This window comes from Passer montanus, unplaced genomic scaffold (assembly GCF_014805655.1).
Source record: "Passer montanus isolate IOZ18808 unplaced genomic scaffold, ASM1480565v1 scaffold158, whole genome shotgun sequence".
NCBI lineage: Eukaryota > Metazoa > Chordata > Aves > Passeriformes > Passeridae > Passer > Passer montanus.
In genome coordinates, this window is record NW_024362938.1 from 646457 (window position 1) to 670175 (window position 23719).

Genomic DNA, 23719 nt, shown 5'->3' on the forward strand with positions numbered 1-23719 from the left:
ACAGACTGAGCCCGGCCCAGAGGGACAGATTGAGCCCAGCCCAGAGCCCAGAGGGACAAACCCAGCCTAGAGGGACAGACTGAGCCCAGCCCAGGGGGACAGACCCAGCCCAGTGCCTAAAGGGACAGACTGAGCCCGGCCCAGAGGGACAGACTGAGCCCAGGGGGACAAACCCAGCCCAGGGGGACAAACTGAGCCCAGCCCAGAGCCCAGACTGGCTCTGCCCCCCAGCCCCAGAGCCGGGATTAAACCTTAAACCTGCCCGGAGCCCTGGGCTGCAGGGGAGGAATTAAACCAGGATTAAAACCTTAAACCTGCCTGGAGCTACAGGAGGAGTTGGGCACTGCCAGGGCCGGGTTTGGGCACTGCCAAGGCAGGGTTTGGCACTGCCAGGGCAGGGTTTGGGCACTGCCAGGGCAGGGTTTGGCACTGCCAGGGCAGGGTTTGGGCACTGCCACGAGTCCCCAGAGCTGCGGCAGAGCCAGAACGAGAAATGCCATAAACAGGAACAGCCTTGGAGTCTGGACAGACTGAGCCCACAGGGACAAACTGAGCCCAGAGGGACAAACCCAGCCCAGCCCAGAGGGACAGACTGAGCCCGGCCCAGAGGGACAGATTGAGCCCAGCCCAGAGCCCAGGGGGACAAACCCAGCCCAGAGCCCAGACTGGCTCTGCCCCCCAGCCCCAGAGCCGGGATTAAACCTTAAACCTGCCCGGAGCCCTGGGCTGCAGGGGAGGAATTAAACCAGGATTAAAACCTTAAACCTGCCTGGAGCTACAGGAGGAGTTGGGCACTGCCAGGGCCGGGTTTGGCACTGCCAGGGCAGGGTTTGGATGTTCCCAGGGCAGGGTTTGGCACTGCCAGGGCCGGGTTTGGGCACTGCCAAGGCAGGGTTTGGGCACTGCCAGGGCCGGGTTTGGGCACTGCCAGGGCCGGGTTTGGCACTGCCAGGGCAGGGTTTGGGCACTGCCACGAGTCCCCAGAGCTGCGGCAGAGCCAGAACGAGAAATGCCATAAACAGGAACAGCCTTGGAGTCTGGGGATGTGGGTATTTACAGGGGTCAGGAGCACACCAGTGCCAGGGCAGAGCTGGTGCCACTGGTGTCTCGTTTGCAGGTTTAACTGGTGCCCAGCTACAGGGCTGAACTGGTGTCACTGCTGTCCTATGTACAGTGTGTCACTGGGGTCCCAGTGTTGAACTGGGATCCCAGTTGCAGTCATGTCTCACTGGGGTCCCAGTCCCAGTGTTGAACTGGGGTCCTATGTACAGTGTTTGACTGGGGTCCCAGTTAAAATGTGTCACTGGTGTCCCAGTGTTGAACTGGTGTGCTGTGTACAAGGTGTCACTGGGGTCCCACTGGTGTCACTGGGGTCCCACTGGTGTCACTGGGGTCCCAGCAGAGCCCCAGTGCTGCTGGTGTCAGTGTCAGGTCGGTCCTGCCCACGGGAAGGGCCTGGGGGCTCTGGGAGGGAAAAACCTGAAGGATTCACCCAGAAAAAATGAGAAAAAATCGATTCTGGGGTGTTGGGACCAGCGTTCCTAAACCAGGCCTGGACCTGGGCCTGGGTGGAGAAAAATCCAAATCCTTTAAAGCCTCAGCAGGGCTGGGAAGAGTTGGAGGGAGCCTGGATCCCCACCCGGGTGGGAAGAGCCCCCTGGGGACCCCAAAACGCTGCTGGGCACTGGGAGGAGCTGCTGGGTGCAACTGGGAGCACTGGGGGCAGGGGCTGCTCCCCCCTGCTCCTGGTGCTGGGGTGGGAATGGAGCCCCTGGGAGGCAGAGCCAGAGGGAATCCCAGGGTTCCTCCAGGCAGGATCCTCCAGGGAGGATCCTTGGAGTCCCCATCAGGGGCTCCTCCGGGGAGGGAAGGGCTGCAGGGGGGGTGGGGCTGTTCCTGGCACAGGTGAGGGGTGGGGATGTGGGGTGGGCGACCAAAGGGCTTCACTGCAGCCACTGTTCCCATTTCCCTGTGGAAACCAGCCTGGATTCCCTCAGGAACCATCCCTGACTCCCTCAGGAACCATTCCCAATTCCCTCAGGAACCATCCCTGACTCCTTCAGGAACCATCCCTGACTCCCTCAGGAACCATTCCCAGTTCTCTGCAGAAACCACTCCCGTCTCCTCCAGGAACCATTCCTGACTCCAATCACAAACCATTCCCAGTTCCCTCAGGGACTGTTCCTGATCCCTGCAGGAGCCAAGGCCCCATTCACTGCACAGTTGTTGCCCTCAAGTGGCAAAGCCCTTCCCCCTGAGCTGCTCCTCCTTCCCTTCCCTCCCCGGGCACCGGCTCCTCTCCATCCTGCCTCCTCCTCCTCATCCCAGGAGCTTCCTCTTCTTCATCCCCATCCTTCTGTTCTTCTTCCTTCTCCTCCCCATCCCAGGTGCTTCCTCCTTCCTGTGCCAAAATCACCATTTCCACCTCTCCTGTGCCAAAATCACCGATCCCACCTTTCCGGCCCCGTTTTGCCGCCAGCGGCGTTGCCTTTGCCCAGTGGGAAGAGAGGGAATTCTGGAGCACGCCACCCTAAAATCTGCCAGGGCGTGCGACCCTAAAACCCACTGGGGCGCAAGACCCTAAAATCCACTGGGGTTTATGACCCTGAAATCCACCGGGGTGCAGGACCCTAAAATGCACGAGGGTGTGGGACTGAAATGCACCGGGGTGCAGGACCCTGAAATGCACCGGGGTGCAGGACCCTGAAATGCATCAGAGTTCAGGACCCTGAAATGCACCGGGGTGCGGGACCCTGAAATGCACCGGGGTGCAGGACCCTGAAATCCACTGGGGTTCAGGACCCTGAAATGCAGCGGGGTGTGGGACCCTGAGAGCCGCCGGGGCCGCCTGCGTGGGGCGCGTCCCGCCCCGTTTCCCTCTCCGTACACGAGCGCGGCGCTGTCTGCCTGTCCAGGTGTAAATTAGGGAGGGTCCCGCGGGCGGGGGCTATAGCGTGGTCTCGCTGCCCATGTCCCGCGGGGCCTTCTCGGTGTCGCTGTCCTCGTAGTCCGACTCCATCTCGATCTTCACCTGGGGCACGGCGCAGAGGGGGCTGCGGGAGTAGTTAAAGGCGGGCGACGACGGGCACGAGATCTTCAGGTGCAGGGTGATGCTGGGGGCAGCAGGGAGAGGGGGGTGAGCAGCCGGGGGGCTGCCCCTGCCCCAAACCCGCCCCAAACCCCCCCGGGGCTGCTGCTGCCTGGAGACTTGGAGCTTTTTATGGATTGGAGCAGCAGCCGGGAGGATCCCAAAGTTCCCCCCCGGGATGGGGATGGGGAGGGGTCCCGGTTACCTGCGATCCATGTCCGAGCCGTTCGGGGAGGAGTCGGAACGCAGAGCTCCAGGTGGAGGCCCTCTTTCCTGGGGGGACACGCAGCTGAAACCCTCCCCAGGTGACCCCAAAAATCCTCCTGGGACCCCGCTGCATCCTGGGCCAAAATCATCAATTCTGCCTTTCTGGGACCAAAATCACCACTTCTGCCTTTCCTGGGCCAGAATCCCACCAGGAATCCAATCCTTCATCCCAATTCCCAGTGGGAATTGTCCCTCCCCAGCTCTGGGATGTCCCCGCTGTCCTGGGGAGCCCCTGGTGACCCTGTGCTCACCTCCTCGTCGCTGCTGCTGTCGCCTTTGTTGCCTTTCTTCTTCTTCTTCTTGTCATCCTCCTTCTTCTTCTCCTTCTCAGGGATGATGTTGTCGATCCAGGCCAGGTCGTGCTGGGAGAAGACGAAATCCAGGAGCCGCCTCACCAGGATCAGGGCCAAGATCTGACAGGGGAGAGGTCCAGGAGCATCTCAAGCCAAGATCTGGTGGTGACCACCAAGCCAAAAACCCCTTAAATCCCAAAAAACCCTTTGTACCAAGGATGGAATTACCATGACAGGGAAGATGATGGCGGCCATGGTGGGACCACACCAAAAATCCCAAATAAACCCTTTGTGTCAAGGATGGGATTACCATGATGTTGGCTATGGTGGAACCATGCCAAAAATTCCATTAAATCCCAAAGAAAGCCTTTGGAGCAAGGATGGGATTACCATGACGAGGAAGATGATGGCGGCCACGGTGGATTTGAGGATCCAGAGCACGGGAGGATGGGATTACCATGATGGAGAACGTGATGTTGGCCATGGTGGAACCATGCCAAAAATTCCATTAAATCCCAAAGAAAGCCTTTGGAGCAAGGATGGGATTACCATGACGGGGAAGATGATGGCGGCCACGGTGGATTTGAGGATCCAGAGCACGGCCAGGCAGACGATCTGCACCAGGGTGAAGAGGTGGATGCGGCGCAGCGGGACGTGCCGCAGGAACACGTAGTCGGGCTGGTGCTTGGCTGGCATCAGGAAGAGCTTGCAGCGATCCCAAAACTGCCCAGGGAGGGAGGCCTGGGTTAATCCTCAGCCCCACCCCACAGAAAAACCCTCCTTTAGCCCCAAAATGGAGCAAGAGCTTGAACTGCTCCTAAAACTGCCCGGGGTTAATCCTCAGCCCCACCCCACAGGCTGCCCAGGAAAAGCCTCTTTTATTCCCCCCAAAATGGGGAATTTCCAGGCTTTTTGGGTTTCTCAGAGGGTTTTGGGTATCTGCTTTCCCAGGGGTGGAAATTTGGGAGTAAAAATCCTTTGGGAGCCAGTGTGGGACAGTCTGTGCTCAGTGAGGAGGAGGAGGAAGAGGACAGGGAGGAGAATGAGGAGGAGGATGAGGAGAAGGAGGACGGAGAAGATGAGGATGAGAAGGATGAGGATGAGGAGGATGCCGAGGAGGAAGGGCACTCACCTGGATCCCGTTGAGCGACGCCACGCCCATGTAGAGGAAGACCCCGTAGAGCACCGGCATGGGGATGTACTGGGAACAGGGAACACCAAGGCCTGACCCAGGGCAGGCAGAGCCCCTCCCCGGGACAGGGACAGGATCCAGCTCCTGGCCCCGTGTCCCCAGAGCTCTGCAGGGAGGGGGAGCGGGAATTTTACCTTCAGGATCGGAGCCAGGAAAACCGAAATGCCCGTCAGCACGAAGACGATGATGCCGGTGACCCTCTGCTCCCTGGAGGGGGACAGGAGCAGGGTCAGCCCGAGGAACCCCCCAGGAACCACCAGTGGGAAGGGGACTGACAGCCCTGATGTCCCCCCAGCTCCAGGACCCCTCAGGCCCACCTGACCCCCAGGAACTGGGGCTGCTCCCCCGGGGCGCTGGTCTCGGTCTCCATCTTGAGGCTGTCGATGTGGGCGATGGAGATGACGGTGGCGGCCACGTACCAGGGCAGCCCCATGAAGGAGCACACGGCCATCAGGATGCCCACCCAGAAGAGGTCCAGGTGGTACCCGGCTGCCTTCTGCAACACAGCACGGGGGGCTCTGCAGTGGGGCTGGCACCCCATATCACCCCACACTGATACGGGACACCTGGTGGCACTGCGATGTCCCCCAGATGGATATGGGGCACCCAGTGTCACCCCAAAACACCTGGTGGCACTGCGATGTCCCCCAGATGGATATGGGGCACCCAGTGTCACCCCAAAACACCTGGTGGCACTGCGATGTCCCCCAGATGGATATGGGGCACCCAGTGTCACCCCAAAACACCTGGTGGCACTGCGATGTCCCCCAGATGGATATGGGGCACCCAGTGCCACCCCATTTCACCCCCTGCACCCCGTTACCCACAGAACTTCACCCCCAGGCCCTCCCTCACCCCAAACCCGCAGCTGCCCGAGGCCAGGGGCAGCCCCCACTGGAGCCAGGGCAAACCCCCAAACCCACCCCAAAGCTGGGTGCTCCGGGGGGGCCCTGGGTGATGTGGGGGGCCCCCAGGGCTCTCACCCTCAGCTTGTGCTCCTTCCTGTTGACGATGACGGCCGTGATCTGCTGGTCCATGAAGATGAGGATGGTGACCAGCAGGGCGGGCAGGGCGCTGGCCAGGTACACCCACCACGGGTTCTTCCCGAAGGGGAACACGAACCAGCCCCGGTCCACGCGCGTGGGCTGGGGAGGACAGCGGGGTCGGGACCTCGGCCACGGGCTGGGAGAACCCAGGGGGTGGCGTTTGGGGACAACCCCATCCCGGATCCGTCCTAAATCCTGTGCCCCAGACTGCCCCCAGATCCTCATTGGGATTTCACTGGGATCTTCATGGGGATTGTCACTGGATCATTATTGGGATTTCCACTGGGATCCCCACTGGGATCTTCACTGGGATTCCATTGGTATCCCCATTGGGATTGTCACTGGATTGTTACTGGGATCCTTTCCCAGACTGCCCCCAGATCCCATTGGGATTTCATTGGGATCCCCATTGGGATCTTCATGGGGATCATCACTGGATCATTATTGGGATTTCCACTGGGATCCCCACTGGGATCTTCACTGGGATTCCATTGGTATCCCCATTGGGATTGTCACTGGATTGTTACTGGGATCCTTATTGAGATCCTCCTTGGGGTTTCTATTGGGATCCCCACTGGGGTCCTCATTGGGATCCTCACTGGGATCCTTATTGGGATTTCCATTTGGGTTCCACATTGGGATCCCCATTGGGGTTTTTATTGGGATCCCCATTGGAATCCACAGTGGGATCTCCATTGGGGTCCCCATTGAGATCCTCTTTGGGATTTCCATTAGGGTTCCACACTGGGATCCCCATTGGGATCCTCACCAGGATCCCCACATCAGCCCCTGGCTGGGGGAGAAGGAATCCTTCCAGAATGGGGTTTTGTGGAATTTTGGGGTTTTACCTTGAAGTCAGTAGGCACTTGGAGCTTTGGGGTGTTGAGTCCGAAAAGCACATCCAGCCCCACAAACATTAGTATGGACATAAAGATGGAGAAATCGCTAATGAGCTTACGGAGCTGCAGGTCGGGGTGGGAGAGAGGGGAAAGGGAGGGGAAAACGGCAAAAAGGGAGGAAAAACGGCAAAAAAGGGAGGAAAAATGGGAAAAAAAGGAGGGAAAACAAAAAAGAGAGGAAAAACAACAAAAAAGAGAGTAAAGAAAGTCAGAAAATTAGAATATTGTTAGAAAAGTCGAAGTAGCTTTTAAGACAGTGCCTGGAGCTGCGAAATTCCCAAAAAAACCTGGAAAAAGAGCGTGGGAGAGGAGGGGAGGGGAGGCCGAACCTTGATGATACTGGGGATGTGGAGTTTGGGGGTGTCCAGTCCGAAACAGGCGTCCACTCCACAGAAGAGCAGGATGGAGAAGACATTGGAAAAATCAGCAATGAAAGCCCTGACCTGGAGCCAAGACAGGGAAACGGGGTTGGAAAGGGGATTAACGGGGTGGGAAGGGTAATTAATGGGGTGGAAGGAGAATTAATGGGGTGGGAAGGGTAATTGATGGGGTGGGAAGGGTTATTAATGGGGTAGGAAGGGTAATTAATGGGGTGGGAATGGGATTAATGGGGTGGGAAGGGTAATTAATGGGGTGGGAAGGGTAATTAATAGGGTGGGAATGGGATTAATGGGGTGGGAAGGGAGCTTGTGCAGGTCTCTGTGGATGTCCCCATCCTCCAGGATTGTCCCTTGGTGTCACTTGCAAATGTCCCAAGGGTCCCTTGACCCCTTCATTTCCATCGTTAATGAACACATTAATTAAGGCTGGCCCTGACAGGGCGCCCTGGTCACCACTGGTCACTGATGTCCATCGGGCTGTGGGTCAGTGACCACTTCCCTGTGGGTGGCACCATCCCACCCATTCCTCATCCATGGTCCTACAAGTTCTTGTTCATTAATTGTCCACCCATTAACCCAGCTCCAGTTCGGAGAGGAGGACGCCAGAAAAACCTCACAGAATTCCAAAAATTAGAGACTAAAACCTCAGGGGGGACCCCAATTGTGGCCAAATCCTCCTAAAAACAGGGATTTCTTCTCCTGGAGTTCTCTGCCTCCACCCAAACCTCCCGGCAGCTCCCGTTTCCCCTCATTTTGGGAAAGGATCTGGCAGAATCTGGTTTTTTCCTTACCTTGGTGGGGAAGTAGCGGCTGAATTTGAATTTTTTCAGGGTCAGGGTCATGGAGTAGGTGCCAAAGAAGAGGATGAAGGACATGAGGGCCAGGTCGGGCACGAATTTGCAGGATTTTCCCACTAAGCTGCCGCCGTATTTGAGACATTCCTTCTTGCTCAGCTGGGTCCAGTCCAGAGCTGTGAGGTTGAGAGCATTGGACTGGCGAGAGAGCCCGAGAAAAGCAAAATTAGCAAAATCTGGAATTACTGTGGTGTGCAGTGAAGGGGGAATTTCACCCCAAATCCAGCAAAATTGGCATTTTTAAGGTGCAGTGTGGAAAGAAAGGGAAATTTCCTGTCCAACCCCCAAATTTGTACTTTTTGGATCACATTGTGCAAGAATAATGGGATATCACAACTGAACTGATCAAAATCAGTGTTTTTAGCAACTACAACTTGCAAAAAAAAGACATTTCCTGCTCAAACCCCCAAAAAGAGCAGTTTGAGCTGTTTCAGCACACAAAGAAAGTCAAATTTCCAGAGTTTTGGGGGCACAAAGCGTGGATTTGGTGCTGCTGGGAACCCAAATTTGAGTTCCCCTCGCTGGCCATGCCGCTCTGGGAGCTGGAACCCCCCGATCCCCCTCCCTGATCCCAGATTTCCCAGGGACGGGCAGATCCCAGCCCTTACCAGAGACACGTTAGTGGTGTTGGGTGCCACTGGCGCTGAAGCATCGAACAAGGTCGCGTTGGCTGCGGGAGAGGAGTCGGTTATTGAGGCTTTGGGGTTAAACCCGACCTTTTGGGGCTAAACCCAGCTGGGCTCCACCTGCTGAGCCCGCAGGGATCGCCGGCCCGGCATTTTGGGGGCAAATGCCCCTTTTCTAACTCCTCCCTGATTAATCCCACGCGCCGGGGAGGACGCGGCGGCTCCCGCGGCGGCTTCTCCCTGCGGGGCTGGCGAGGGCCAGGCCAGGGGGCTTTTGAGGAGCTTCCCACATCCTAACATTTCCAGGAGCTCCCCAGTTCCTAACATTTCCAGGAGCTTCCCAGATCCTAACATTTCCAGGAGCTTCCCAGGGAAGCCGCCAGGAGTGGGGTGGACTCAAAACCACCGGGGTGGAAGGCTGGGAAAAGCGCCCTGGGGGTGGCTTTTTTTTTTGGAGAGGTGGCACCCAAATCACCCCAAATCACACCGAATTTGCCTTTTTAAAATTATTATTCTATTTTTTTTAATGGTTTGGGGGTGTTTTGGTGTCATCGGTGCAGAATTCCGTCTTTCCGGGCCCCGGCACCTTCTCCTCCTTGGCTCTTCAGGCGACGCAGCTCCGCAGCTCCGGGAGCACCCCCGGGCTCTCTCGGGGTGCCCCTAAAAGAGGGAACTGGGGAATTGGGGAATTCCAGGACAGCTTTGCTGCCCCCCTCTTCCATCCTCTTCGCCAAGTGGGAATTTCAGCCGCCGCCTCCAGCCCCGGCGCCGGGGGTTAATGAAGGAGAGGCTGGGTTAGGACAGAGCCCAGCCCTAAAAACATCAGCTTTGTTCTCATTTCTCTCCTCCACAACCTTTTCTTTTGCCACAAACCCTATTTTGGGGTTTCTACGCCTTTAAAGGGCGGCACGGCACCGGTGGGGTTAAAGAGAGGAGCCCTAAGGGCTCGACACAAACCTTTTTAGAGAGAGAGAAAAGTCAAATACAGGGGAAAAAAAATAACAAGGGAACCCCCCCGTGGGGGGAGAGTATCAAATATTAAAATAGTTTTAATATTTAGAAGGCGATACTCACTTGAGATTGAAATCAGCCCCAATTGATGTGTGCAGCAGAGACAAATATGGGACAAATCAGTTATAATAATCAAAAATCAGCAGGGGTGGAAAAAAGGGAGAATTAAAAAAAAAAATTAAGGATGGAGGGGGAAGTAAACATCATTTCTAGAGGGATTTTAAATCCAGCCTGGACACAGCTGCCCCGGGCAGCGGGCGAGGAGTGGGAGCAGGGATTGGGGGGCAGACGCCTCTGGGCTGCTGGGGGTGGGGGCTTGGAGAAGGGGGAGACCTCCCTGGGGGTGCAGGCTCCTCCCGGGGCGCTCGCGGCTCCGTCCGGGGGTTCCGGCTCTGGGGGCTCCGGCTGCGCTCTCGGGTCAGGTTTGGGGCAGGAATTGGTGCTGGGGCTGCTCGGGGGTCTCGGTGCTCACGGAGGGCTGGACGAGCAGGAGTTGAGGGAAAATGCAAAATCCAACCCGATGGCTGCGGGGCCACGGGGTGAGAGCTCCCCTTGGAGTGGCAGATGTTGGGTGGAGGGTCTTGGGTGCTCCTCTTGAAGGAAGGAGATGGGCAGAACTTCACCATCAGCTTCATCAACCATCATCTTCATCCACCGTGTCCTTCATCCACCATCTTCATCCATCATCATCTTCATCCACCATCACCTTCATCCATCTTCACCTCCACCCACTGGCAGTCTCCCATGGCTGCAGCTGGTGCTCCCCCAAATTTGGATTTTTGGCATGAATTCAGCTCCTGGCAGAGCAGCCCGAAGCCGTCTCCGCTCCCTTCCAGGAGCGTCTGAGCTCCACAGTTCGGATCTGGGATCATCCAGGACGTCTGCCCAAGAGCAAAACCACGGAAGGACCTTCTGCTCAGAGCCAGCTGGCCTCTCCTTTTGGGAAAGGAGTGGAAAAAGAAGGGAAATGGTCCATGGAGGTTTCCACAGCCAGCTGGACACCGCGGGGTGTCCCAGGCACTGCAGAGCACAGAACCACTCCAGGTCTTCCCTGGAGATTCAGTTTCCATCGGCAGCAGGCCGGAATGACCCAAAATGTCCTTTTCTTTCTTCCATAATTCCTCCTGATCCATCCAGGTCTGGCTGCTCCAGGCTGAGATCCTGACTCTGTGTCCAGGAAGTTCATCCAGGAGGGACAAGGCTCTTCCTCCATCTCCACAACCCCCTCGGAGGAGGACGATGAGCTCCAGGTCTCTGCAGCCTGGGCAGCTCCTCCCACGTCCTGGGCCAGGACTGATCCACGCCAGGACCCCCCCACCCCCGGCTCCTGCCCCGGCGGCCCCGGGGTGAACTCACCTGGGTCGGGGGCGACGCACTCGCACTTGTACATGGTCACGTAGTCGGGCTTGAAGTCCGAGTTGATGGGGTAGTACTTGAAGGCGCCGATCATCTTCTTGATGGCGTCGTAGATGAAGATGAAGCTGATGAGGGTGGAGAAGCCCTCCTCGGTGAAGCGCGTGATGTACTTTATGATGAAGCTGGCGTCGGTGGCCACCAGGATAAGGCACTGCAGGGCCGAGTGCAGCCCGATCCACAGGCGGAACTCCATGTAGTCGATCCCGTTGCCTCTGGAAGAGGGGACACGCGGCCCTGTGAGATCAGCTGGGTGCTGGGGACACGCCCCACCCCGTGGGGACAGGCCCTGCTGTCCCCTGGGGTGGCCCAGCACTCACTTGCTGAAGTCGAAGAGCAGCTTCTCGAAGATGAGGATGGGGCCGGTGCTGCTGAGGATGATGAGGGGCTGCCCGGCGAAGAGGCAGAACATGGAGCCGGCCATGGCCGTGCCCAGGAAGCTCTCCATGACCCCCTGGGGACGGAGCAGAGGTGGCATTATGGGGGTGCAGGCCACACCACGTCCCCACGGACCCCGCGATGGAGATGGGGCTGAGGGATGGCTGGGACCATGCCCCATTGCCCCTGGCATTGCCAGGGAGGGATTCCAGCCTTCGGGGCTGCCAGTCCCACCTGGCAGAGAATGTCCATCCCCGGAAGGCTGGCATGGCACAAGTGGGGTGAAATCCATCCCATCCCATCCCATCCCATCCCATCCCATCCCATCCCATGGATCCCATCCCCTCCCATGGATCCCATCCCATCCCTGGCTGTCCCCAAGCCGGTGACACCTGGGCCACACCTGGTAGTTGTCGGTGGCGTCCCCCAGCAGCCCCCCGAAGGTGATGGCGTTGGTGATGCAGCCCAGGTAGATGAAGAGGATGGCGGAGATGGACTGGATATGGAAACCCTCGTAGAAGTCGCTGGGGAACCAGGGCAGCTTCCTCTTGATATCCAGGTAGAGGCCACCACAAAACCTGCGGAGACACCGCCCAGGTGACACCCAGACCTGGTGACTTCCAGCAAACAGAATCGCGGAGTCCTGGGCAGGTTTGGGTTGGGAGGTGCCCTAACACCCCAAGTCCCAGGCAGGGACACCTCCCACTGTCCCGGGCTGCTCCAAGCCCCGACCAGCCTGGCCTTGGGCACTTCTGGGGGTCCAGAGCTGCTCTGGCCGGCTGGGAGATTTACAAACATGGATACATAAATATCATTTATGTACAGACACATAAACAGGCCTGGTGCTGACAAAAACCTGATCCCACCAGGACTTCCCCCCTCGGAGCCCCAGGACACCCCAGGATGAGCCCACGGGAGACGCTGATGGATCCTGGCACGTTCTGGAGGGTTTTGGGGTGGCTCTGGCTCACCTGCCAGTCCAGGCCAGCTCCTCCCCAATCTCGTGGACTTCGGGCATCTCCCCATCATCGCTGCCGCCGCCGCCGCCCCCGGCGCCCGCCCCGCCGGCCGCGCCGTTCATCTGCCCCACCTCGTTCAGCGAGAACACCGACTTCCTGCAGGAAGGATGGGCACCGCCGGATGGGCACGGCTGGATGGGCACCACCGGATTGGCACTGCCACATCAGCACCACCAGATTGGCACCACCAGATCAGCACCGTCAGATTGGCACTGCCAGATTGGCACCACCTCAGACTCGGTCTGGCACCACTGAACGGGCACCACCGGCGTGAGGACCATGGCCAAGGCCGTGGTGCAGCTCTGAGCTTGGTTTTGGGGCAAATTTGGTCAGATCCAGAGCTGGGTTTGGTCAATTCGTGGAGCCATGGGTTGGGTTGGGTTGGGTTGGGTTGGGTTGGTTGGGTTGGGTTGGTTGGGTTGGGTTGGGTGGGATTGGGTTGGGAGGGACTCAAGGATCATCCAGTTCAACTCCTGGGTCACGTCCCAGTAAAAGCTGTCCCAGGAGAGTGGAAACGGCTCTGAGCCGAGCTGGGATCAAACCCAGCGCTGCTGGAACATCTGGAGGGGTTACGTCCAGGGCTGAACCAAGCAAGGCTCTTCACCCCCAGAACTGGCCACAGGGCTGTGCAGCCCCACCCACCTCTTCTCAGCCGAGGGCACTTTTTTGGGGGGCTCAATCCGAATGTTGGGGTCCCACTCGCCGGGCGGGAGGACGATGACCTCGTCCAGGAACTCGTCGATGCCGGCGATCAGGTCCTCCCTGTCGCGGGCCTTGTAGGCAACGTCGCTGAAGAGCTGGGGGTGCACACAGGACAGGGCTCAGCCCCACGCCCTCCTGGGGGTTTCAATCTCCATTTTTGGGGTGAGAAGGTGGGAATTGCTATTTTTGCTGGGTTTTGAGTCGGGGGTGCCACAGGAGGGCTGGGGCGGCCTCCACTCACATCGTCCACCATGAGAGTGGCGATGGCCCTGCCGATCTCGCTGTAGGACTTGGCTTTTCCCGCCGGGCCGAGGAGAATGAAGAGGAACCTGGGGAGGGACAGGAGCCGTGTGGGCCACCTTGGAGCTGGGGTGCCACCAGGCCCCTCAGGACGCGCCCGGGCACGGCGCTCACCTGGTGGGGACGGGCACCTCGGTCACCCCCCCCAGCATGGTGGCCTGCAGCAGCCGCACGAAGGCCACGAAGGGCTTCTCCAGGAACTCCACCTCCCCCACCAGCACGTTGGAGGCCTCGGCGTCCTTGGGGATCTTCTTGATGAACTTGTTCTTCAGCTGTTGGCAAAGACAAGATCGAGGAAGGGGGCGGTTGCCAAAATTTGGCTTTTCTCCCTTGTTTTTTTCCCACCCAAGTTGGAGCCTCAGGCTCCAAGATTTCACCTCTGGCTGTCCCAGGACTCCCAGAGGTGAGAACTGAGGAGCCACACCTGGGAATCAGCCAGGAAAAAAAGCCAAATTTCTTCAGAAATGTGGCTAAAACCGAGACTAAACTGCACCCCCAGGGCTCCACAACCCAACCAGCAGCGTTTGGTTTTGCTCTCCTGGGCTCTCCGCAAGGAAAACTCCCTGAAATCCCCTGTGGAAAACCTGAGCCAACCCCAGGGGTGCTGCAGCGAGCCAGGAACATTTTTGGAGTTTATTTGCAGCCCCTTAGGGCACAGAACCCCCTGAAGCCCTGCACGGGGAGGTTTTTGTGCCTCCTTCCTCCCCAGCCCCGCTCCCGGGGCGGAACAAATAACGGGAGGAGGAAAACCTCATGTGTGGATTTATGGCCAGGTCTCTTCTCCCCTGCAGCTCTTTTCATTCCAGCCTCAGAGGGTTCAATAGGCAGCCGGGCAGGGAGTTATGATAATCTATATGGCAGCATGAGGGCAGGCATGTGAGCTGGGCAGCCGCCTCGCCCCTCCTAATCCTCTAATCCAAATGGAAAAAAAGAAAAAAATCATAATAATAATAAAGCAACTCCCCCAGTTCTGCTGGAATAAGAGCAGGAGTTACCAGTGGCCACTAAGCTTCATGTAACACTTAAAAAGTCCCTTTGTAGTGGGCCTAATAGGGTGATTAAACCTAAATGCTTTGCATATTTTGGGATTAACCCTCCGCACCCCACTGCTGGGGGGATATTTGGGGTTCCTGACTGGGCACCAGGGTGGAGTCATTTGGGGAGGTGACCTGGAAACCTTCGTGGTGTCCCTGCCCTGTGGCTCCCTGCAGAACCTGGATTTCCAGCCATGAAATCCAAGGAAATAAAACATTATTTATTGTGTTAGGACTTCCCTAAAGTGCATCACCCCAGGTAAGCCCAGCGAGGACATCCCACGGGAAAAGCAAGTTACTATCCCAACCCATCCCCTAAAAACCCAAAGCAAGTTACTATCCCATCCTATCCCATTCCCTAAAAACCCAAAGCAAGCTGTTCTCCCATCCCATCCCCTAAAAACCCATTGGAGGATATCCCGGGGGAAAAGCAAGTTACTGTCCCAACCCATCCCCTAAAAATCCAAAGCAAGTTACTATCCCATCCCCTAAAAACCCAAAGCAAGCTGTTCTCCCATCCCATCCCCTAAAAACCCAAAGCAAGCCGTTCTCCCATCCCATCCCCTAAAAACCCATTCTGCCTTTGGTTCATGGTGAAATCAGGAACAGAAACAAAGCAAGGCGCATACAAGGAACCAACCATTCCCAGAAAAAGAGTCTGGAATGGGAACGGGACAAAATCCCACTGATCCCAAGCTGGGAGCTGCTTCCCAGCTCCTCCTGGGAAGCAATCCCAGAAGGAAAAGCCCCCCAGGGCCTCAGGGTTGAGCTTTGCATTGGGAAACCCTCAGAAAAACCAGATCCCACCCCAAATCCCAGCCCCTCACCCCAGAGCTGAGTCCCAAGAGCTCAGATGGGATTTGCCACCCTCTCCCTTTAGGATCTTTTAGGATCCCTTCACTTCCAAGCAGCTCCCTGCAGATCTGGAGGGAATTTTTGCCCCACCCTGATGGATTTGGGCTCCTGGCTCGTCCCAAATTCCGTGCTGGGAGCGCAGGTGTCACCTCTGGGGCAGCTTCCCCCAGGGATCAATAGAGCAATTAACTGCCCTAATTAGGAATTTGTGCGGGTATCGACCCAGCCACGGCTCACATGGACCCGACAGCCCCCGAGCCCAGCAGGGATCGTGGTGGGGTTTGGGATTTGGGATTTTGGGTACCTGGTCAGTGCTTGGTGTGTCCGAGATGTCGTTCATGCTCCGGCTCTGGGCGTGACCTGGAGGGGAGGGAGGGAATGGTGAGGAAATCTCCAGGTGCCAGGAGGAAACCTGCTGGGAAAAGCCAGCCCAGGTGCCAGGAGGAAACCCCGAGGGGAGGACTTGTGCAAAGAAATAAAATATTGGTGGTGGTGTCTGGGCGTGCACAGCAGCAGCAGCGCTGCGAAAACCTGGGAATTGGGGAATTCCCTCCTGTGAATGATGGAAAGGCTGCCACGGGGCAGGGATGGAGTCCCCATCCCTGGAAGGGTCCAGAAACTGCCTGGATGTGGCACTTGGGGACCTCGTGGTGCTCCATGATCTCAGAGGGCCTTTCCTACCCTAATGATCCCAAAACTCCCTAAATGGGATCATTTCCAGTCCCAGCCACACAAACCAGGGCTCCTTTGGGATCTCCCAGCTGGCCTCTCCCAGCCAAGCAAGCTTTTAGGATTCCCTCCCTCTTCCAAGCGCCGATCCTTCCCTCCCTAAAGATCCCAAGGAATGTCTTCCTGCACCCCACAGCAGCACCCTCGCTCATCCCAAACTCCCTGCTGCACTTCTGGGACGGTGGGACCTCATTTGAACCTCCCACCCTGCCCCTGGGGCTGGGAATTTGGTGTTCCAGGGAGTCATTTGGTGTTGCAGGGAATTAATTGGTGTTTCAGGGAACGATGTGGTGTCCCAGGGAATGATTTGGTGTTGCAGTGAATCATTTGTTGTGCCAAGGCGTGATTTGGGGTCCCAGGGGACTCGGGGTGCCCCAGGGAGGATGTCTGGGGTCCCAGGGGACTCGGGGGTGCCCCAGGGGACTCGGGGGTGCCCCAGGGAGGATGTTTGGGGTCCCAGGGGACTCAGGGGTGCCCCAGGGGACTCGGGGTGCCCCAGGGAGGATGTCTGGGCCCTGGGATGTCTGAATCCATGCCCCACTCACGCAGGCGGCCGTAGCTGGCGCTCTGCCGCAGCCGCAGGTCCTCGGTGGAGCGGTGGAAGGCGGCGCCGGCGGCCGGGCCCCGCACGGGGCTGCGGGCTGGGGAGAGAGAGGAGAGGAGAGGGGGTGAGAGGGGCAGGGGCATCCCGCCGGGAATGTGGGGACGGGATCCGCTGGGAATGTGGGGATGGGATCCGCCGGGAATGTGGGGGTGGGATCCCGCTGGGAATGTGGGAACGGGATCCTGTTGGGGAATGTCAGGGCAGGATCCCACTGGGAATGTCTCGGCAGGGTCCTGTTGGGAATGTTAGGACAGGGTCCCATTGGGAATGCCGGGCAGGGTCCCATTGGGAATGCCGGGTGGGATCCGCTGGGAATGTGGGAACGGGATCCTGTTGGGGAATGTCAGGGCAGGATCCCACTGGGAATGTCTCGGCAGGGTCCTGTTGGGAATGTTAGGCTGGACCCAGCCCTGTCCCTGTCACTCAGCTCTGTCCCTGTCACCCAGGCAGGGTCCCATTGGGAATGCCAGGGCAGGGTCCCGTGGGAATGCCGGGCAGGGTCCCATGGGAATGCCGGGGAGGATCCCATTGGGAATGCCGGGCAGGGTCCTGTTGGGAATGTTGGGACAGGATCCTGTTGGGAATGCCGGGCAGGATCCCATTGGGAATGCCGGGACAGGGTCCTGTTGGAAATGTGGGGACAAGATCCCGTTATGAATGTCACAGCAGGGTCCCGTGGGAATGCCGGGATGCTCCCAGGAGCTGGGGAATGCCGGGGAGGATCCCATTGGGAATGCCGGGCAGGGTCCTGTTGGGAATGTTGGGACAGGATCCTGTTGGGAATGCCGGGCAGGATCCCATTGGGAATGCCGGGACAGGGTCCTGTTGGAAATGTGGGGACAAGATCCCGTTATGAATGTCACAGCAGGGTCCCGTGGGAATGCCGGGATGCTCCCAGGAGCTGCTGCAGACCAACCCCGGGCAGCCCGGCCGTGACCTGGCGCCAAACCCGCGGGAGCAGCCGGGCACGGCCCCAATCCCCTTTTGTAGGGCCGGGAGCGCGGCTCAGCCGCGGCCAGAGCGGATTTGTCTGCGGCACCGCGCCCGGAGCTACACGGTGCCATTGTCCCCAGCCGTGACGTCATCAGCACGCCGTGACGTCATCAGCACACCCTGATGTCATCATCACGTGGCACCATTGTCCCCACAGTGACATCATCACACATTGTCCCCATTATGATGTCATCGCACAATCATTGTCCCCACAGTGATGTCATTACATGGTGCCATTGTCCCCACAGTGACATCATCACACAGTGCTACTGTCATCACTCAATGATGTCATCAGAGCACCATTGTCCTCACGTGGTCATGTCACAATATAATGGCATTGTCATCACAGGGTGATGTCACCACACAATGACATTCTCCCTCACACAGTGATGTCATCACACAACGATGTCATCACTCAGTGACGTCACCAAACGGTGGCACTGTCCCTGTCACCCAGCATTGTCCCTGTCACACAGCACTGTCCCTGTCACCCAGCCCTGTCCCTGTCACTCAGCTCTGTCCCTGTCACCCAGCCCTGTCCCTGTCACTCAGCTCTGTCCCTGTCACCCAGCCCTGTCCCTGTCACTCAGCTCTGTCCCTGTCACCCAGCCCTGTCCCTGTCACTCAGCTCTGTCCCTGTCACCCAGCCCTGTCCCTGTCACTCAGCTCTGTCCCTGTCACCCAGCCCTGTCCCTGTCACTCAGCTCTGTCCCTGTCACCCAGCCCTGTCCCTGTCACTCAGCTCTGTCCCTGTCACCCAGCCCTGTCCCTGTCACTCAGCTCTGTCCCTGTCACCCAGCCCTGTCCCTGTCACTCAGCTCTGTCCCTGTCACCCAGCCCTGTCCCTGTCACTCAGCTCTGTCCCTGTCACCCAGCCCTGTCCCTGTCACTCAGCTCTGTCCCTGTCACCCAGCCCTGTCCCTGTCACTCAGCTCTGTCCCTGTCACCCAGCCCTGTCCCTGTCACTCAGCTCTGTCCCTGTCACCCAGCCCTGTCCCTGTCACTCAGCTCTGTCCCTGTCACCCAGCCCTGTCCCTGTCACTCAGCTCTGTCCCTGTCACCCAGCCCTGTCCCTGTCACTCAGCTCTGTCCCTGTCACCCAGCCCTGTCCCTGTCACTCAGCTCTGTCCCTGTCACCCAGCCCTGTCCCTGTCACTCAGCTCTGTCCCTGTCACCCAGCCCTGTCCCTGTCACTCAGCTCTGTCCCTGTCACCCAGCCCTGTCCCTGTCACTCAGCTCTGTCCCTGTCACCCAGCCCTGTCCCTGTCACTCAGCTCTGTCCCTGTCACCCAGCCCTGTCCCTGTCACTCAGCTCTGTCCCTGTCACCCAGCCCTGTCCCTGTCACTCAGCTCTGTCCCTGTCACCCAGCCCTGTCCCTGTCACTCAGCTCTGTCCCTGTCACCCAGCCCTGTCCCTGTCACTCAGCTCTGTCCCTGTCACCCAGCCCTGTCCCTGTCACTCAGCTCTGTCCCTGTCACCCAGCCCTGTCCCTGTCACTCAGCTCTGTCCCTGTCACCCAGCCCTGTCCCTGTCACTCAGCTCTGTCCCTGTCACCCAGCCCTGTCCCTGTCACTCAGCTCTGTCCCTGTCACCCAGCCCTGTCCCTGTCACTCAGCTCTGTCCCTGTCACCCAGCCCTGTCCCTGTCACTCAGCTCTGTCCCTGTCACCCAGCCCTGTCCCTGTCACTCAGCTCTGTCCCTGTCACCCAGCCCTGTCCCTGTCACTCAGCTCTGTCCCTGTCACCCAGCCCTGTCCCTGTCACACAATGCTGTCCCTGTCCCCAACCCCTCTTTTTCCCCCACCTCCCACTGACCCCCACCCCTAAACCCACCAGGGAGGAATTCAGGGGTCCTTCCCGCCACCCCCGGGTGGTGTCGCAGCGCCGGGCCCTGTCCCTGGCAGGGCCAGCCCGCGGGCTCACCGGTGCCCGAGGACACGGACTTGCCGATGTCGGCCAGGGAGCGGTGGATCGGCTTCTTGGTCTGGTGGCGGTGCTTGCGCAGGAGGACGTAGCTGAGCTTCTCCCGCAGCTCGGGCTTCAGCAGCCCCTCCTCGATCTGCTTCTCGATGACATCGTCTGCAACACGCGGCCACGGTGACCCCAAACCTCCCCAAAGTGTCCCCAAAGTGTCCTGTCCTCACTCTGCAACACACGGCCACGGTGACCCCAAAACCCCCCCAAAGTGTCCCTCCCTCAGTCTGCAACACGCGGCCACGGTGACCCCAAAACCCACCCAAAGTGTCCCCAAAGTGTCCCCAAAATGTCCCGTCCTCGATCTGCTTCTCGATGACATCATCTGCAACACGCGGCCACGGTGACCCCAAAACCCACCAAAGTGTCCCCAAAGTGTCCTGTCCTCACTCTGCAACACACGGCCATGGTGACCCCCAAAACCCCCTCAAACTGTCCCCAAAATGTCCCGTCCTTGATCTGCAACACGTGGCCATGGTGACCCCCAAATCCCCCCCAAAATGTCCCCAAAATGTCTCGTCCTTGGATCTGCAACACACGGCCATGGTGATGCCCAAAACCTCCCCAAAGTGTCCCCAAAATGTCCCGTCCTCAATCTGCAACACACGGCCACGGTGACCCCCAAAACCTCCCCAAAATGTCCTCAATCTGCTCCTCGATGACATCACCTGCAGCACCCAGCCACTGTGACCCAGGGATGACCCCCAAAACCTCCCCAAAATCTGCTGCTTCAGCAATGACCTCAGATCCCCCCAGAACCTCAACACAACCATTTCTGGAAGCACCTGATGGCTCCCAGCTCCTCCCTTTGCTCATTCCTGGACAAATTCAGGAAAAAAAAAAGAGTTCAAATCCATCCCACCATTTTAGGACATGGGGGGAAAAACCTCCAGGGGCTCCTACCAATAATTTGGGGCAGGGAGTATCCGTCCAGGTCCAGCAGCACCGTTCCCGTCTGCAGGCACGTCCGCAGCTCAAAGAGGCTGTGCAGGGACAGGGTGGACACGTGGGGTTTGCTCCACCTCTCACCACCTTCCTCCACCTTCTCCTCGAACTTGATCCACCTGGAAGGGAGCAGGATGGGGCGGGTGTGAGGGTCTGGGAATGGCTTCTCCTTCCTGGGGAGTTTCCCTGCTTGGAAGGCCTGGATTAATTAATCTCGCAGGGTTCCCACTCGTTATCCCGGCTGGGAGAGGAGGATCTGGTGGGGTCGTTCCCAAAAGTGCTGCTTGCAGGGTGGTGGAGGGGAAGGAACGCTCCCAGTCCCACCAGGAAACCCAAATCCATGGATTGGGGGCACGAGTCCCTGTGGGATTGGGGCCACGGCTCCAGCGGCGCCTTTGCGCCGCCATCGGCATCCTGGGATTCCTTCACTGAGTTCCACCCAATTCCTCCTGCTCCCAACATCCTGAAATCCCTTTTTTCCCCATTTATTGTGGATTTAAGTGCTCGCACCACGGAGCTGCTGCCCTGAGGATAAAGAGTCCCAAGCTTGGAAAATCAGGAGAAATTTGGGAACCTCCAGCCCTCCCTGATGGAAATCCCAATGCACATGCTGATTTTTTGCCTTCCAAGCTTTTCAAGGAATGGGAAGGCAGAAATAAACATGGATTTATGGAAAATTAAGGATTTTACCAACAGAATCTGAGGAGTTGGAGCAGAGATTGGAACCAAGGGGATTCCATTTCCAAACCCTCCCAAAATCCCATTTTACCAGCATTTCCCCAATTCAGGAATATTCTTTTCCAACCACCCTAAATTCAACACTCATTCCCTGATATTCCATTTTGGAACTGGAGCAGAGATTGGAACCAAGGAACCATTTTCAAGCCCTCCCAAAATCCCATTTTACCAGCATTTCCCCAATTCAGGAATATTCTTTTCCAACCACCCTAAATTCAACACTCATTCCCTGATATTCCATTTTCAAACCCTCCCAAAATCCATTTTTCCAGCACTTGCCAGATTCGGGAATGTCCTTTTTTAATATTGTTATAAACAACGCCCATTCCCTGATATTCCATTTCCCAAATCCCATTTTCCAGCGTTTCCCCAGTTCAGGAACACCCTTTTTTCCCAGTGCTCATTCCGTGATATTCCCTTTTCAAACCCTCCCAAATCCCATTTTCCAGCATTTCCCCAATTCAGGAATATCCTTTTTTCCCCGATATTCCCTTTTCAAATCCAAATCCCATTTTCCAGCGTTTCCCCAATTCAGGAATATCCTTTTTCCCCTGATGCTCATTCCACGATATTCCATTTTCAAACCCTCCCAAAATCCATTTTCCAGCATTTCCCCAATTCAGGAATATCCTTTTTTCCCCGATATTCCCTTTTCAAACCCTCCCAAACCCCGTTTTCCAGCATTCCCCCAGCTCAGTAACTCCTTTCCCACCCCCCAAATCCCCCGCTCCCTCCCCGGCCCCGCTCCCTGTGGGACCTTTTGGGATGGGATTTTCCCGCCCCGTTCCCGGATCCCAGCCCACCTGGCGGATTCCTTCCACTCCATGTCGTCGCCGTCGCGCTGCAGCGTGTCCATCTCCGTGAAGAGCGTGGGCTTGGGGGGCTCGTCCTCCTCCCCCAGGATGTACCGCAGCCGTTCCGCGGCCGGGGACACTGCGGGAAAAACCGCTGGAACCGGGAAGGGATGGCCCCAAAGGGCACGGCCCCAGGGGTTGGGATGGCAAAAAGGGGATGGAAATGTTTGTGGGAATGGGGGAACCCTGAGTGATCCCACCCCGAATTCCCTCTGCTGGAATTCTGGGGGAACACAGGATGGCCCCGCAGGGCACTGCCTCAAGGGGTTGGGATGGCAAAAAAGGGATGGAAATGTTTGTGGGAATGGGGGAACTCCATCCCAAATTCCCTTTGAATTCCCTCTGCTGGAATTTAGAGGGAGAACGGGATGGCCCCGCAGGGAATGGCCCCGAGGGGTTGGGATGGCAAAAAAGGGATGGAAATGTTTGTGGGAATGGGGGAACTGAGTGATCCCATCCCGAATTCCCTGTGCTGGAATTCCAGGGGAACACGGGATGGTCCCACAGGGAACGGCCCCAAGGGGTTGGGATGGCAAAAAAGGGATGGAAATGGAGGGAAATGTTTGTGGGAATGGGGGAACCCTGAGTGATCCCACCCCGAATTCCCTGGGGAATGCTGGGGGAAGGAGGAGCAGGATGAAGCTCCAGGAACCAATTCCCACCAAATTCCCTCCCCAGGAGTTCCCTGTGCCCAGTTCCCAGGTTTATCCCAAATTTCCCCCCCACAGACCCCATTTTTCCAGGCTCCATTTTTCCCACCCCAACCCTTCCAACCTTGGGATTTCCCCTTTTCCCAACGGGGAACGACACAAATCCATCATTCCTGTGGGGAAAATTCCATCTTTTTCTGGGAAGGGGCAGCATTTATGGCCTGGGCAGAAATCTGGGAATGGTTTTGGGATCACGGTGCCCTCCAAGGCTTTTCCAGCCCAGCACATTCCCAGTGCCCACAGGAGGGTGAAGAAATCCCAGGAAAAAAAAAAAAGTTGGGGGAGGGTGAAGAAATCCCAGGGGAAAAAACAAATTGGATTTGTTCTTAACCCTCTCCATCCTTGGGGGTTTTTCCAGCAAAACTTCCCAATTTTGGTGGATTTGGAGAGAAATCCAAGCCCTGAAATCCATGGAAATGGGGTGTTTGGAATGAATCCTGTATTTCCTGATTGAGCAGGAATGATCCAGGCCTGGAAAATGGGAATTTTGGGGCAAAATCCTCCTTTTCTCCAAGCTGGGAGTAACAAAGCTGGGCAATGCAGCACTTAAAAAATCAGGGCATTAAATTGCTGTGGATAAATGAGGGGAAAATGGGAATTTTGCACTTTTCTGCCCAAAGCAGACGAGCCCAGGCCCCAAAAGAAGAGGATGTCCCTTTAGGCTGAGCCTGCTTAAACCACTTAAGCCCCTCTAAGCCGAGCCCAAAGGCTGCCAAGGTGCAGCCCTGCCACCATTCCCTAAATCCCTTCTTGTGATTGTGAATATTCCCGGGAATTCTGGGGCTGGGCTCCGTGCCTGGAGGGTTTCAGGCTCC

General features: G+C 57.5%; 1 protein-coding gene across 1 annotated transcript; it reads right to left on the reverse strand.

Moving 5' to 3' along the window:
- Nucleotides 1-2840: 2840 nt before the first annotated feature.
- SLC4A5 (solute carrier family 4 member 5) lies at nucleotides 2841-22273 on the reverse strand. Its single transcript, XM_039702619.1, has 23 exons — nucleotides 22144-22273; nucleotides 20561-20721; nucleotides 19607-19762; nucleotides 16632-16727; nucleotides 15662-15717; nucleotides 13583-13740; nucleotides 13410-13497; nucleotides 13109-13263; nucleotides 12419-12562; nucleotides 11851-12025; nucleotides 11390-11523; nucleotides 11013-11284; nucleotides 8628-8689; nucleotides 7957-8157; nucleotides 7115-7228; nucleotides 5824-5985; nucleotides 5158-5336; nucleotides 4975-5047; nucleotides 4781-4849; nucleotides 4198-4371; nucleotides 3607-3768; nucleotides 3294-3361; nucleotides 2841-3113 (listed from the first exon to the last, which is right to left on the reverse strand). Exons 1-23 carry the CDS (start codon nucleotides 22194-22196, stop codon nucleotides 2948-2950), a joined length of 3078 nt encoding a protein of 1025 aa, XP_039558553.1. The 5' UTR covers nucleotides 22197-22273; the 3' UTR covers nucleotides 2841-2947.
- Nucleotides 22274-23719: the final 1446 nt, after the last annotated feature.

Excerpts from the sequence above, each read along its gene's own strand:
- SLC4A5 (XM_039702619.1), bottom strand. The coding sequence starts at position 22,196 with ATGGACACGCTGCAGCGCGACGGCGACGACATGGAGTGGAAGGAATCC. Across the intron at positions 12,026-12,418 it reads GAGCTGGCCTGGACTGGCAG|GTTTTGTGGTGGCCTCTACC; the intron begins GTGAGCCAGAGC and ends GTGTCTCCGCAG. Across the intron at positions 3,114-3,293 it reads GGCTCGGACATGGATCGCAG|CATCACCCTGCACCTGAAGA; the intron begins GTAACCGGGACC and ends TGCTGCCCCCAG.